The sequence below is a fragment of the Acomys russatus genome, chromosome 16, assembly GCF_903995435.1.
Source record: "Acomys russatus chromosome 16, mAcoRus1.1, whole genome shotgun sequence".
Lineage (NCBI taxonomy): Eukaryota > Metazoa > Chordata > Mammalia > Rodentia > Muridae > Acomys > Acomys russatus.
In genome coordinates, this window is record NC_067152.1 from 36,023,655 (window position 1) to 36,039,943 (window position 16,289).

At 41.0% G+C, this 16,289-nt stretch overlaps 1 protein-coding gene across 1 annotated transcript in view; it reads right to left on the reverse strand.

The window, feature by feature from the left end:
- Abca9 (ATP binding cassette subfamily A member 9) overlaps window positions 1-16,289 on the reverse strand; it is a 79,521-nt gene that overhangs the window by 46,712 nt on the left and 16,520 nt on the right. The window contains exons 8-18 of the mRNA XM_051158963.1: window positions 16,028-16,213; window positions 13,200-13,347; window positions 10,232-10,400; window positions 8,753-8,811; window positions 8,419-8,529; window positions 7,008-7,183; window positions 6,551-6,670; window positions 6,195-6,333; window positions 5,613-5,703; window positions 3,337-3,476; window positions 1,458-1,577 (exon numbers count right to left, since the gene is read on the reverse strand). Coding sequence (XP_051014920.1) covers window positions 1,458-1,577; window positions 3,337-3,476; window positions 5,613-5,703; window positions 6,195-6,333; window positions 6,551-6,670; window positions 7,008-7,183; window positions 8,419-8,529; window positions 8,753-8,811; window positions 10,232-10,400; window positions 13,200-13,347; window positions 16,028-16,213 — 1,459 coding nt within the window. The remainder of the gene's footprint in view (window positions 1-1,457; window positions 1,578-3,336; window positions 3,477-5,612; window positions 5,704-6,194; window positions 6,334-6,550; window positions 6,671-7,007; window positions 7,184-8,418; window positions 8,530-8,752; window positions 8,812-10,231; window positions 10,401-13,199; window positions 13,348-16,027; window positions 16,214-16,289) is intronic.

Sequence of the window (16,289 nt, forward strand, 5' to 3'; positions counted from 1 at the left end):
CCCAGACCCAGAAAGACATGCGTGGTATATACTCACTTATAAGTGGATACTAGCCCAACATAGATGTCCTCTGAGTGACTCTACCCAACAGGCGATCCAGACAGATACTGGGAGTCACAGTCAGATGCTCAACTAAGAGCTGTGAGTTGTAATGAAGAGTTGGGGGATTGAAGGATGGGGCAGGTGGTCGGGAGGGTTGTCAGGAGGTGCATAAGAAGACTATCAAGGCTGGCTAATATGGACCCAGGGGCCCTGCACAAACTGATGCACAAATCAAGGACACTGCAAACAGAGAACCTAGACCTCCTGTTCAGATGTAGCCAATGGACAGATCATTCTCCACACAGAGAAGAGGGGAGGCACAGGAAACTGCCTCTGACAAAAACTCTGGTGCCTGCGACTTGATCCTGTCCCTTTGAGGAGAGGCCTTGTGGGACCACAGAGAAAGGGGATACAGGATATCCGGATGAGACCTGATAGGTTGTGGTCAGATGGTGGGAGAAGAGGACCACTCTTGTCAGAGGTGTAGGGGAGGGGAATAGGGTGGAAAAGGGAGGAAGGGTCGGAAGAGAAAAATAAAGAGTGAGGGGATTGCAATCAGATGTAATGTGAATAAAGTATTGTTGTTTTTGTTTAACCTAGATAAAATTTTGCTTCTTTTTAGTAGAAACTTAGGAAGACTGAGATTTCTAGAAGTTACAAAATGTTTACAAGTTAAGGACTGGGTAAAAAGCAGTTGTACAACCCTTGCTTTGCCTAACTTAATACTGAAAGGTAAAAGTATGTGTATGAGTGTGGTAGTGCCTGTCTCTGATCCCAGCACTTGGGAGGCAGAGCCAAGAAGATCTCCGTGAGTTCAAGGCCAGCCTGGTCTAGATAGCAAGCTCCAAGACATCCAGAGCTACTCAATGAGACTGTCTAAAAAACAAAAAACAAAACAAAAAACAAAAAACAAAAAAACCCAGCATACTCACTAGCATATGTACCAAATTTGTAACTTCAGAAATGAAAAGAGGAAGACATAGATTGAACAATATACTTGGCTAATACTTGACGAGTCAAAGTCAACAGAATAAAAAAAAAGTCAGGTAACGAGTCAACACAGTAAAATTAATACAAGCAAACAAAAAAATGTCTTAGAAGCATTCATTATCTCAGAGCTTCCCAAGGACTGACAGACTGATGGCAGACCTTAGTACGGCAGCGACTGAATCCAAAAAGCATTGGAATAATAGGCCAAGAAAAGTAATTTTCAACGTAATTTCTAACGTTCACTCCCCCACAGCCCTTTATATTCAGATAATTTGAGACCTCATATTTAATTGTCTATTCTATAAGGGCCTAGTGTGATACACGGGCATCTTTTATAAGTCTATATTTCTCCTCCACTTCAGGTTTCTCAAGTCTGGTGTCAACAAAGGCACGCATATCATCTCATTCAAAGCTTCCTCCCTTACCTGATCCATCAGTCATTGACTTCCCTTCTAATTTCAGGAACACCTCATTCAGCGTTGTCATGGAAACACCATAGTTCTCAATGCCTTGATTTGAACATCTATCGAGATCCCTGTAAAGGTCTAAAAATAGGAACAAAGATTACAGTATAACTTATAATGAGGTAGTTAATGATATCTTTCAAAATGAGAAAATATTGATAAGCTATCTGTACTTTTGTTATAAACTGATATCAATGTTCTAAGGACCAATAATCTATGGACTATATTAGTTTTCATGGTTTCTTCAGCATCAATGTACAACATAAGCATCTATGCTTCTATATTTGAAAAGCTATTCAGTTTTTTAAAAATTGTTTGATGTGTTTAAAATTTTTAACTCCTGAGGCCGGAGAGATGATTTGATAGTTAAGGTACTTGCTACTCTTGAAGAGGCCCCAGGTTCTGTTCCCAACACCCACACGACAGCTCACAAACACCTTTAACTCCAATACATTCATATACATTAAAATATATTATTTTAATTTCAAAATACTAGTGGTGGGTGTATGCATGCACATGCATGCATTTCTTGCATGCATGTGTGCATGTGTGTGTGTGCGTGCACATACACATGTGTGCGTCAATGGAGTCCAGAAGACATCTCTGTAGCCGGAGCAACAGGTAGTTGTGAGCTGCTTGATAGAGGTGCTAGGAAGTGAACTTGGAAGAGTAACAAGCACTCTTAACTAATGAGTCAGCTCTCCAACCCCTTGTTCATTCTATTTTCAATTCTCTTATGGGGGTGTGTAATTCTAAACTCTGGTTAAAGAATAGTATCCAGAGAATAAAGATTTATCATTTTAGGTTAAGATTAGTTAAGAAACCATAATAACAAATGCATAAACACTGATGTTTAGAGAAATAAGTCATCCCCCTGAACTCTGTGTGAAAAGGCACAAATTAAGAAAAGAACTGAGTAGACAGAATGTACAGCGTGTCTCTGTGCTGCCCCTGGAAGGCATTCAGCCCACTTACATGCTCTCTCCTCCACCCCTCCTCTCCCCCTCCCCTGCCCTCCCTCTCTTCTTTCCTCCTTTTCCATCTAAATCTGCTATGAGAATTACACAGAAACACTGAAATCAGGTACATCCATGTGAAGCATTAGTAGGTTATTTTGAGAATTTTTAAATGATGCTGTTAACCAATGCTACCGTAATTATATGCTAAAGGAATATAGTTATGTGAGTTTCTTAAATCCACTTTCCAGTCTCTATTTAAGTGGCTCAGCCCTTTGGAATGCATTTTAAGAGGTGGTCAAGTAAGCCATATTGTGCAATCTTCATGGGGATTTCTGTCTTCAGAATGATACGCATCGCATCTAAGACTAAAGCCCTGTCCCTGCTTCCAAGGTGAGCTCACTTCTCCCCCCTTTTAAATATATAAAATTTTACTTATTGTTTGAGGATTCCGTACATGCACACAATGGGTTTCAATCGCATTTACTCCCCAGCTCCCCCCTCCAATTCCTCCCAGCTACATGAGCTTCTCTTACTGTGTCTGTTATTATGATTAAATGATCCTTAAAAAGAAAGAACGCTGCTCTTTCTGGTATTCTGACTTGAGGATGGATCGTGATTTGAAAGGACAGCACCTACTCTTTTTGTCTTCTCAGTGTACATCCTACTTACTGGTACCTTAGAGCTGAGGAGACATCAAGGTAACAGCATGTCAGACCCGGTCCCCTTATGCATTACTGATGTTCAACATTCCAGTGATATGTTGAAGTGTTTGCATGACAATTCCTCCATCTGAACACACTCATAAAGATTCCTACTACCACTTCCTTAATGCAAGTGAGAAAGCCGAAGCTCAGAGACCAATGAGACTAGTTCGGGATTACCTGGAAATTTGTTTGTTCTTTCCAGGGGCAAGATATAGACAAGTCTTTCTTCACTCTGTGCCGTCAGCCTGGCATCAGGGATGTGTTTTTTGACCAGTGACGTTACACTCTCTGGGTCGCACGTTTCATTCAGATGCAAGCTAACATTTAGAAAGAGTAAGAAAAAGTTATTTTTTGTCTAGCACTGTCTCTAAAAACAACTTGTGCGGTATATGTTTTCCACTGCATGAATATTTATGAGACAAAAAAAATGTGTTTTTTACAAAGAGGAAGTAGATGCATCGATACTAAGATAGTCCAAACTTAATCTGTGCAACATAGCAGAGGAAGAACTAAAAGGGAGGGTTAGACTTATTTCAGATAATTCAAGGATAGCCATTTGAAGAAAAAAATAATAATAATCACCCAAATCCTGGCTGAAGTAAGAAAATGGGAATACTTGGTTATGCCTCTGTCCACTAGGAAAACCCAATAATGAATTCTCCTTCCCCAGCAATGTATGAGTTCTGCAAACACTTGAACTTGATAAGAGCAAGATGGAGATGATCTATCTGTCCAGTCATGAAGAGCATAGTATTGACATCGTATCATGCAGGCCTCAGAGCCCAGGTGAGCTGGTCACCGGCTCTGGGTATCAGGATTCTCACCTATGAGATAAAGCCCTGTGCAGCTCTCAGATCCGCCTTAAGAGATGGAGCGAATCGGTATTCATGAGCTAGTGCTTGGTCTTTCGTGAAGTAAACTGTCAGTACATGCTAGACAACTTTATCACGTTGTGCAAGCTCTATTTGCGTAACAGCTGAAGACTGTAATATTAGCATATGCATTTCTTTATGAAACCCGGCATTGTAGAAGCACCATTGTTGGTCATAGCCATTGGGCTGTACTGAGGTGCGAACATCACACCTCACTGGTTACATACACCTAAAATGAGTCTGAAAACTGTTCCGTGCTTTAAAAGTGCAGCGCTTAGCATTATCAAAGACATCAAGTAGAAAAAAGTCAGCCCTTCCCTAAAACAGCTTGTGATAGAATGATAATGCAAAGCAAGTGTATTTCAGAAAGAGAGAGAGAGAGAGAGAGAGAGAGAGAGAGAGAGAGAGAGAGAGAGAGAGAGAGAGAGAGTGGAGCTTTGTCAATTCAGGTAAGCATTTTATAATGCCAAGTATTCATTCCATTACCAATAACTTACAACACGGATTGTTACTGCTGTTTTTATACATGAAGTTATTGGAGACCAAAGAAATTAATTAAGTTTATTAGCAACCATTTTAATTAGTGCCTTCTAGGGTCTAACACAGGGGATACTTGTTAAAAAGAAAACATTCAGAAACAGCCTACAAGGACAGGTAAGGTAGCTGGAGAGATGGCTCAGCAGTTAAGAGCAACTGCTGCTCTTACAGAAGATGTAGGTCTGGTTCGAGCACACTCATTGGGCCACTCACAGCCACCTATAACTCTAGCTCTGGGTCTCTAATGCCCTACTCTGCCCTGTGTGGACACCCATACACATATGCACATGTCCCCACACAGACATCCACATATAGGTATGGGTAAGGTCTATACATGGCTGAGTGTGATGAAGGAGGATGTAACAGCCTCTGTAAGACAGAAACAAAGCAACTACAAAGACCTGTATAGACATTTGCCAGAGACCAATGGTGGTACCTGTGAATTGGAGGGAAATTATTTAATCTGCCTGTAACAGTGGGTAATGCTGGCATTGTAGATTTGATGAGCTTAAGAAACCAAAGAAAGTAACAGTGGTGTCTATCAAACCTCCAAAATGATGTGGGTATTTTTGTTGTTGTTGTGGTGGTGGTGGTTTTTGTTTGTTTGTTTTCTGTTTTAGGATTTACAGCAGCCATGTGATTATCCTGAAGTAAACCTAAGAGGTTTACTAAGGGACCTAAGAGGAAGGTGCCAAAGATGAAGTCAGGGAGGACAGAGAGTGTGTTGAAATTATCTGGATGAACAGAAATACACTCCGAAACAAGATGCGAGAAAGGATCAGGATGCCAATAAATTACTCTGAGAAAGCAACATGTGTTGAAAGCGTTGTCCAATCCTTCTCTTTACGCCTACACTGACCCTTAGCCTCTCAGTGTCTGTGTCCCTATGTATCTCGTGTTCTTGCTAAGAGCATACGTAAGTTAGTTCTCCCACATCTAATGAAGCCAACTTTCTAGCTGCAGCTCTACCTTGACCTGACGGTGATGGTGCCTGTCAGTATTGTGCGTTCATCGAGTGTCTGCCTCCAGCACTGGGAGCCATACCTTAGATGGTAGCCAATACCCCATTTCTTCTTCAGAAACAAGGAGGAGCCTGCACACCTCAGTCTCCCATTGGATAGAAACACCTTCCTGTCTAGTTGGGAAGAACCAAAAGATGAAACATGTTAGTGATTTCTTAGGTATTCATAAGTGTGAAAATCAAAATCCATGAACAAATGATATTTTAGAAGCATGCCACACAAGACTAGTGACGTACACTAGCTCTGACTTTCTCGGTACTCTGATAACTGAAATGAATAATTCGCTTTGCTTATTCTCTGCACATTTAGGGAAGTTATTAAGCATCTTACTCAGTGTCTTTCAAGACCACGGACATCCATCGCATGGGATACAGCATGGCTGAGGTGATACTGTATGTTTTACAACCCTCACGTCTCTGTGATGGAATCATAGTTCTTTCACGGGACATGGCCCTCGCTCTGGAGTGCTGACCTTCAAATGGAAGGAAGCAATTCTCCTCTGTTGGTTGTGGCTGTCACTAGTGAGATGCATCTAAGGGGCCTGTTTGTAGCCTATGTGAAGTCTAACTTTCTCACTATGAAACAAAAAGGAAACTGTAGCTACCAGCAAGGATGTCGGCCTCGTCCATGAGCTGGGTACTAAGGACAATTACTCTGTTTAGCTTCCTCTCTTTCAACAGGTTCCATATGCGATGCCTGGAAAGTGGATCCAAGCCAGCGGTTGGTTCATCCAGCAGCAAAACCTGAGCAGTAGACAAATGTTACAGATTCATTTCCTTCTCTGGGGTAAGATTATTCTTAAAACAAAAAACAAACAAACAAACAAACAAAAAACAGCAGCTGTAAAAGTTTTGGTGCTTGTGCTTAAAAGGTTTCTCAAATGTTTCATTTGCGATTTTATCAAAATTAAATGTTTCTGAGTCTCCAGTCTGATTCTCGGGGGATTTTTATTCACCTCACCTGAGGGTCTCCCAAAATGGCAATCCCAAAAGTCAGCTTCCTTTTTTGTCCACCACTTAAATCCTGAGCAAGGCTGTCTTGAAGATTTTCCATTTCTAAGTCCTGTAAGACCCGCTGTACCTAATAAAATAAGAAATATTTAGTCTAAACCCAAGATTATTGTTTTTTTTCTTTTTTTCTTTTTCTTTTTTGTTTTGTTTTGTTTTGTTTTGTTTTTTTGAGACCAAGTCTCCCTTGTATCCCAGGATGGCTTGAACTTCAGCAATGTTCCTGCCTCAGCCTCCCAGGTGTTTGGATTACAGGCAGGACCCACCATGCCTACTTTACCTTTGAAACAGCTTGCTGTCTCTATAAAAATTCTTTGTGCATGACTTTAGGTGACACAAAACACACTAAAAATTTTCTAGGTGACCAAATTCACTTGCATTGTTGCATAGCAGTGGACATGCTTATATACCTCTTGTTCCACTTCATGTGGCAGAATTCCCTTTATTTTAGCAAAAAGCCTGAGATTTTCTCTCACAGTGAGAAAACCAAATTCTACACTGGATTGTGGACAAACTCCAGTGAGCTCGATGATGGCTTCAGAGTCATCCATTTCTGAGAGTGTCTGATTGTAGATGGTGACAGAGCCTATGCGGAGAAAGTAAAGGGTTACCATCATGACAAGGTGTGAATTATGTCAAGCACAGGATTCACTCTAGCATATTTTGCCCATTTGCGGCACACAGCGGGTGATGTGTTTGTTAGGCAGCAGGAGAAATGGGGTTTATACCCCCAGCATCATGTAAAGTTTGAGTGTGGCAGCATGCACTTGTAGTCTTAGTGCTGGGAAGTCAGTGGAGACACGAAGAGCCCCCCCCCCCCCATGAGCTCATTGGCCACTCAGCCCATCAAGACAATGAGCTTCAGGCTAAGTGAAAAACCTTGCCTCAAAGAATAAGGTGAAGGCAATACGAAGAGACTTAAAACTTCCAGCATGCATGGACCCCGCTTCAAGCTGAGAGGCTAATGGCTTCTGAGAGGGGTGGGGATACTTTGCTTTGTGCGTGAAGGACACTGCCATTGGTAGGTTGCCTATGCCCCAGACATGCCCCCCCCACACACACACACGTACACACACACACATACACACACGTGCATATGGACAGGACTACTTGGATCTATGTGTCAATGATTTTTTTTTTTTTTTAAGACATAAAGCATGACATTGGGTAAAAGAGAGGAAGTAAGCTGGGGTGTGACTGGGAGGTGCTGGAGGGCGGGTGTGTAAGATGGATATGGTACCAGTACACTATGCACATATATGAAACTTCCAAAAACTACAAAGAAGTTTTAAAATAAAAAATAATTAGAAACAAAAAGGTGGAGAAGTGATTGAGAAAGGCATCGCAATATGAACCTCCATGAGTACTCACCCAGGCAAACTCACCCACACATATTCATATAGGACACTAGGACACACATTGACACAGAGAGAGAGAGAGAGAGAGAGAGAGAGAGAGAGAGAGAGAGAGAGAGAGAGAGAGAGAGAGAGAGAGAGAGAGAGAGATTCAGAACAACCTCTAATCTAGCATAAATGTCAATTAATAACTGAATATCTATAAAGTTATTTATACCAAGCACATTTTCACAAATGTATACAATTTTATAAAAATAACTTAAAGCAACTTTACAATTTTTTCACCTGACATATGAAAACATATAATTAGTGTCTACTATCTGGGACACATATCATATAATTCAACACCTGTACACATTGTGTAATGTTTAAGAAAATCACCCAAGCATGATGCACCAAGTTAGCTGGGGAAAGGCAGAGATTAACATTTGCCCTTGAGCTTGTCTTTGAAAAAGTGTCCTCTTACCTGTAGTTGGGGGTGACAGTCCACTGAGTGTATTTATCAGGGTGGTTTTCCCAGCTCCACTGTGACCAAGGAGAGCAGTGATCTGGCCTTCATATATGTCAAACCCCACGCCTGACATGATTTCAAAGACATTACAGTCAGTATTTGCATATGTTATACTCTCCCTAGTGTATAATTCCTTGTTGCATAGATGTGTGTGGTTTCTAATCTTCAAGAGAAAATCAACCTTAAAATCTGTCCAGATGTCTGTGATATCTCATCTTTATTCCTACTGAAGTTTTTCAACAAGTCTCTAAATCAAACACCTATGCTAAATGTAATCCTATTTTATTACCTCTCAAAGCTTCTACTTTTCCATGTTTTCCTGTATATTCCTTTTGAAGATTTTTGATCCTGCAAAATAGAAAAAAAATGTTTTGAGGAAACTTCAGAGATTATAGTAGTCCTGATAAAACCTGGAGGCTCTTTAGTTTGCACAGGAGCTGCCGTAAGCATCTGGGGCATCCCACGAGAAGTAGCATCTCTGACCACCAAACCTCAACAGAACATAAGTGGAGGGAGGAGCTAGCAGGTGGGTCCATGCAGCTGTACATACAGACCCTGACAGATGGCTGGAGGAGGATGTTGGAGATGAAATCAGTAGTGGAGGAACCCATAGTGTGGGTGAAGGATATCGCATCATATCAAAAAGACTTGAGCTTTGGAGTAAAAAAACACTCTGAGTGAAGTCCTATCTGTGTCATTTACACAGAGATCTGGTACAAATCCAGAACTCACAGAGTCCAAGTCTTCAGTAATAAATCAAGGATGGCAACACTAATTATCACTTAAGGTGAATTCCTAAGAAAACAAGAATTGCAGAACCCAGGATACTTGAAGTTTCAAAAGAAAAAGAGAGGAGAATAAAATATGAGATGGTTTTAGGAGTCCATAGAAGGGAGCTGTGGTGACATGATCCCATATTCCCAGCACTTGGGACTGAGACAGGAAGTGTACAAGTCTGAGGCCAACCTGGAATACATATCTTGAGTCCCAGGCCAGACTGGCTTACGAAGTATGACCTTGTCTTAAAGAAAGAAGAAAAAAGTACACAGAAGACTTTCAGTTAGTTGAAGGTCTATTATGCTGCAACCCTGTGCAGTCTACCTGCATTAATTTCTTATAATATCTTATAATACTAAAGCAAAGCATCAAGTGAGCTATTGGCAAAAATCTGGTCAAGGATAAGGAACTTTGGGATGTGTTTGGAAGTCAAAGCATTGACCGCAGCATGTGAGTGACTTCTGTGGAGGAGATGCAGGGCATTATTAGTGCCTTGTAATCTCATCATCTCTTCCCATCTTTCTGGGGCATCTCTAGACACTTTCTGCATCATTTACGTTTTTTGTTTTGTTTTGTTTTGTTTTCTTTTACATCTTATCTACCAAGAACGGAAGTGGAAAGAAACCAAGTGGATTATACAGAAAGAGGATGAGAACGGAGGAGAAGTGGTGCCACTTTCTACCACCAAGAGAACAGCAGAGCAAAGGACGAAGAAAAAGCAGAAGGAAGATGAGGAGGAGAGTGGAAATGAAGTACTTATTTGTTGACAGTCGTTACTGTACTCAAAAACTACCAGTAAGTGTAAACGCCAGAGATGGGATAAAATACCCTGGTGTCCAGAACGAGAGTATCGCTTTGTAAGAACAGTATGCTGGGAGGATGTGGGTACAGAGAGGATAAAAAGGAAATGATCCCACATCAGTGTCTTGCCTGGTAGCTGTCTGGCCTGGGGCCTGTTCTCTACTGCACGCTCATGTGATTTACTTGTTACCTGATGGCTTCTTTCCCCTGGAATTCTGGAGACACTGGTTCAAACGAGTCACTCAGTGAAGGATCAGAATCTATTTCATTCTCAAGGACCACATGTTTATCTCCTTTGTGTTGAAACCAATAAGATGGCTTCAAGAAAAACAATGGAGACCGTTGATGTCCAGATTTACCTACGTGGACAGGAGGCGAGTATCAGGTCAGTCACTTCAAGTATTGCATTCCATTTAGAACAACAGGCCAATGCAACCTCTTTGACTCTCAACCTGAGCCCACATTATCACCTGAGGAAGTACCATCTAATGTGGTATTTCCAGTATGAAAAAAAACAACAACAACAAACAAAAAAAACGTAGCCTTGTAAACGAAAAGATAAAGTCTTTAAAGCAGAGTGACTTGTTTCAATAGGAACTTAAACATTCTATTAAGACCAAAACGAATAGATAAATATGGGTAAAAATGGATAAAATAACTACCTTATGATTGGATTTGAGGTCTGTTCTGCAGGAATAAGTTTCAATAATATAGCAATAGTATAAACAAGAAATATTACTCAGTTCTAAGAAAAAAATAAATTTGCAGGTAAACAGATGAAACTGGAAAAATTATACTGAGCGAGGCAACTCAAACCCAGAAAGACAAATGCCCTATATTCTTTCTCGTATGCAGAGCCTCCCTTCAAATGTTTTGTTTCTTGTGTTTAACGTGGAGCAAAACTGAAGCCAAGAAACAGGAAATGGGTGGGATTTGAGAAAATGTTCAGGGAGGAGAAGAGTGGATTAGAGGTTAGATGAGGGTAGCGAAATGGAATGCTGAGGTGAAAAGGTCTTTGAGGTGATGGAAGAGGTACAAGGAAGAGAGATAACCCAAAAGAAGTGGATGAGAAAAGCCACATGAAGGTCTGCTATCTCACAACCCAACTTAGGAGCAACATAAGGAAGAGGATAGTAGAACACATATAAAATGAAAGAAGGTGGGTATACAGAAGGCTAAAGGGGTAAAGGGGGATCGGTATGCGAGAATAGAGAGAGGAGGAAGCAGTGAGTGAGTTGACTAAAACTAAGGACATATAAAAGGGCCCATGGAAACCCATTGGCTAGTAAGGTAATTTCAAGAGTTACAATGGAATTACCATGCATGGGTGAACAGTGTCACTCACAGAAGACGTGGGTTATTAAATGAGAATTGCAATACAAGGCATAAGATAGCTCTTTATGAGTTACTAGTCAGGGAAGCCCTAAAGACTTCAAGGGGGGGGACTCATTGTTTTTGGGTACCCTCCCTAATTACATGGTAAGACCCTATTGCCTCAAATACCACATATTTGGCTAAAGGACATAGAGAAATTAATACCCAGCTATTCCTCCCTACAGGCTGGCTTCCATGGTGCCAGAAGGTACAATACAGGTTTCAGTGGAAGAACAGGCATCCAAAGTCTTGCTCAGCACTGGAGTATGTGTGTTACAGCCCTGACAAGCCAAGTGACATAGTGGCACAACTATCGGCAAGTAAATAACGACCTTGTGATTGGATCTGAGGTCTGCTCCACAGGAGTAAGTTTCATGCCTGGGTACCATAATCCAGGTCAAAATCCCATGGCTAGAGAGTTCATGGGCGCTAGGGAAGATCCTGATGTTGTTTTGCTAAGTGGCCATACTGTCAAATTGCCTTCTAAACACTTGTTTATACCCATTGTCTTAGATAGGGTTTAAACTGCTGTGGTACCATGACCAAAAAAGTAAATTGGAGAGGAAAGATCACAACTGGGGGGAAGTCAGGTCAAGAACTGAAGCATGGCAAAAGGAACCTAGAGATGGAAACGGATGCTTGTTGGCTTTCTTCCCATGGCTTCCTCAGCCCGTTTTCTTATATAACCGTCAGCCCAAGGGTAACACTGGCCATAGGATATCAAGCTGACATAAAACTAGCCGGCATGCCCATAGACCTGGGCTGCTCTCAGCCTTTGTCAGAAAAGTTTCTTTCTCTGTCTCCCCCTCCCCGCTCCCCGCCACCCCCACTCCCCCACACACAATGAATAGCAGTCGTTGAATAACTGGTCAAAGTGCTGAAAGTAAGAGACTGAATGTTCAGCATAAATGGGGCATCTATATTAACACCACCATCACCAAGACTCAGGGAGCACTGTGGGAGAAGAGGAGGAAAGACTCTAAGCAGTGAATAATGAAGAATAGTGCTATAAAACGCTGTCTTCTATACATGTGGATATGGCATCATGAGCTAAGAGCAGCTGTGGTTCTGTGCGTACAGCCTATACAAGATCAAGCCAGTCAAAGTGTTGGCATAGGTTGGCTAGAGGAGCTCTAGGCCCATGCCATACTGAGAAGATATTGTCTTTCAATGCATAGTTGCTGGGAAAGGGAGAATCATCACTTATGGGATACGGTTTCCCATACATAATAGTAGATAATCCCACCCACATGTACGTATTGATGCTACTAATTGGAATTAGTGTGCTTTAAAAAAAAAAAAAAAAGGAAGGAAAATATCCTTCTAGGGACATGGGGGAAGTTGGGAAAGGAATGGCGGGTGGAAGTAATGTTTTATTGTATATATGTATGGAGTACTCAAAAATAATTTTAAAGTACAGAATGTTGCCTGTTATTTTAGAAAAATTGAAGAGAACATGCTATACCATTTATACTCAATACATTGCAGACCAGCAGTTCTCAGCCTGTATATCAAGACCACTTTGGAGGTTGAACAATACTTTCACAGGGATCCACCTAAGACCATTAATGTCAGATATTAACATTAAGATTCATCACAGTTGCAAAAGTGCAGTTATGACGTAGCAACAAAATAATTTCATGGGTGGAGGTCATCACAACATGAAGAACTGTATTAAAGGATCACAGCACTAGGAAGATGGAGAGCCACTGTCATGGACAGTTACTTCAAGTAACTAAAGGTAATAAAAAAATGTATGAAATTACAATAATTCTACTACTTACTGAGTAAAATTTTGTCAAAATACAATGCCAGTACTAAATAGATAAAAGCATCCAAAACCAACATGAAAAGGGTGGCGACGATTATGTACGAGTTGTTCGGAGAGTCCAAATTGGCATTGGAATCCACATCGTAGTCCAAATGTATAAGCTGAAAAAGAGATGCATAGAATTTTTAAAGAACTAATATAGTGTTATGGATAATTATGGTCTAAGTTCTGCTAGACATCAAGAGAGAGATAAATGAGACACAATTTATATCTCTATACAGTTTAGGCCTATTGCTGTTATATCTACTTATGTAACTACAAAACACAGATGACAGTTAAATCTCCTCACAGGAGGCAAAAGCTCCAGGAAGGAGACATTAGTGGCATATCTAATACAAAAATGCATCAGGATTAAAGGGTATAAAGGGGGAAGATGTTCTTTACTGGGGCACTCCATTACAGAGTGAAAAAATGGAGTGATGAAAATCTGGAAGTAGTTGGTCAGCAAAGAAAACAATAATTTCAGTAACATTCAATGATTTCACATGAATGAGTTTTTCTGAGAGGAGATTTAATTCCGTGTAGAAAAGTCTGTAGTGGGTATTTTTGTTTCTTTGCAAACCCAGTTAGTATGTTTTTTTGTTTTAATGCCAGGTGCAGGATAAGAGGCTGCCTCACAGCAGGTGATTATGATTTGCCTTGTGCACTAGCAGGGGTGTGATTTTGCCAGCTGAGAAGAGTTGACATTTGGAATTCTGGGATAGATGCCAGTGCCCAGAGGAGCTCTCCAAAGAAGGAGGCTGCTGCTCCTGGTTGCTGTTGTTGCAGTTTGATGAGCTGGAGATATTCTGAGGAAAAGGATTGGACTGCCCCTGGGAACCCAATGTCCCTACCCAGCAGGAAGTAGTCTAAAGAGGTCTACGCCCTAAGCTTCTTTCTCTCTTACCTAGTGTTGGGAGTATAGAAGGGATTAAGATGGAATAAGGGGGGGGGGGTGGGTGGGTGCTGGAGAGATGGCTCCGCAGTTAAGAGCACTGTCTGCTCTTCCAGAGGTCCTGAGTTCAATTCCCAGCAACCACATGGTGGCTCACAACCACCTATAATGAGATCTGGTGTCCTCTTCTGGTGTGCATGAAAATAGTGTACTAATATACAGAAAATAAATAAATAAATCTTTTTTTTTTTTTAAGATGGAATAAGGGTTGGAAGGGAAGGTAGATATATAACAACCTAAATGAAATAGCTATTTTGTGTGAAAGTACACCTTCAGGTGCTGCCGGAATCAGTCTTCCCAAAGGATAGGCCCCAATTGATTATCCAATATCAAGTGGCCAGCCCTGAAGGGCATATACACAAGTACACTAAAAGAATTGAGTGTGTATTTACATATTTATCTCTCTCTTTTTCATGCTCACCCTCTCCCTCACTGTGTGTGTGTGAGAGAGAGAGAGACAGAGAGAGAGAGAGAGAGGGAGAGGGAGGGAGAGAGAGAGAGAGAGAGGGAGAGAGAGAGAGAGAGAGAGAGAGAGAGAGAGAGAGAGAGAGAGAGAGAGAATAATTAAAGATAAAGAGGCCATGAATTTGAAAGGGAGAGATGTAGACGTGGAGGAGGGGTATGAAAAGGTCGAAGGAGGAAAGTGAAGGAGTGAAGTGATGGTGATTACTGTATCTGGACTTCTGCTACTTTGTGGGCTCTTCTTTCTTTCTCTACTCATCTCCATCCCGTTATTTCTTCTATTTCGACTCCTTAACACCAGATAGGAGAGAAGAAAGGATTATAGCGGAAAGGGGCATCATTATGCTTAGACTACTTCCTGCGGGTTAGGATAACTAACTTCTTCTTGTTTCTTTGCCCATGAGTACTTGACAAACCGCAACCACCATCATCCAACCACCAACCAGCCCCACCTCTATCAGGTCCTAGCACTCATATATCCTCTGAATAGTTCTCAGAATTCCAAAAATCACACACTCGCAGACACTATCTGCAGCTGGCCAAACCACGCCCCTGCCAGAGCAAAGCGCAAATTGTAGTCAACTTCTGCAAAGCAGCCCCATATCCCCACACCTGGGATTAAAACAAAAACATATTCCCATAATATTTCTGAGTCTTTTAAAGGAACCAAAATTCTCACTACAGATTATATTAATTCAAAAATATATATCTGGGTGGTTGTGGCACACACCTCTAATCCCAACACTCAGGAGGCAGAGGCAGGTGAATCTCTGTGAGTTTAAGGCCAACATGGTTGATAATAGTCTCAGGACAGCCAGGGCTACACAGAGAAACCCTGTTTTGAAAAACCAATTAATTAATTAATTAATTAATTAAAAACATTTTAAAATTAAGGATAAAAAGAAATAAATATTCCAAGAGAGAAAAATTAAAATGTTTCTTATCCCTTATCTTTATAATAATGGGGCAAAAACTTTAGTGTTTTGTGTATATTGCATAAATCATTGAAGGAATTTGTCTAGAGTGTTGTGTGTTAAAATACAATTTTGGGACAGCAAAGACATCTCAGCTGGTAAAAGTACCTGAGTTTGATGTCCATAACCCACATGGTGGAAGGTGAGAATTGACATCTGCCGAGTTGTCCTCTGACCTCTATGCAAATATTGTCATGGCATGCCTGTGCATATGCACGTACACATAGCTGGATGGATGGATGGGTGGATAGATAGATAGATAGGTAGATAGGTAGATAGATGGTAGATAGATAGATAGATAGATAGATAGATGGATGGGTGGATGGATGGGTGGGTAGACAGATAGACAGACAGATAGATAGTAGATGGATTTTAATAAAAACAAAACAAAATGATTACCTTAATTCTTACCTGGGCCATTCCAGTAGTAAAGGCAAATGGGCTTAGAAAACAAAAGGTCCATTCCAGAAAGGCAGGAAGATGCTTATATAATGCTGTGAATCCCAAACTTCCCCAGAAGACGGTAAGAAGGAAGACAGCCAAGCCAGTGAGAAAAGGTTTCTTTAACAACACACTCATGAGGAAAGCTAAAGTTATCTGAAAGGAGAAAAAAAAATAGCTGGTATGGTAGCCTGAGGACCACCACTAGTATACTCAAAGGAAGTCCTTATTT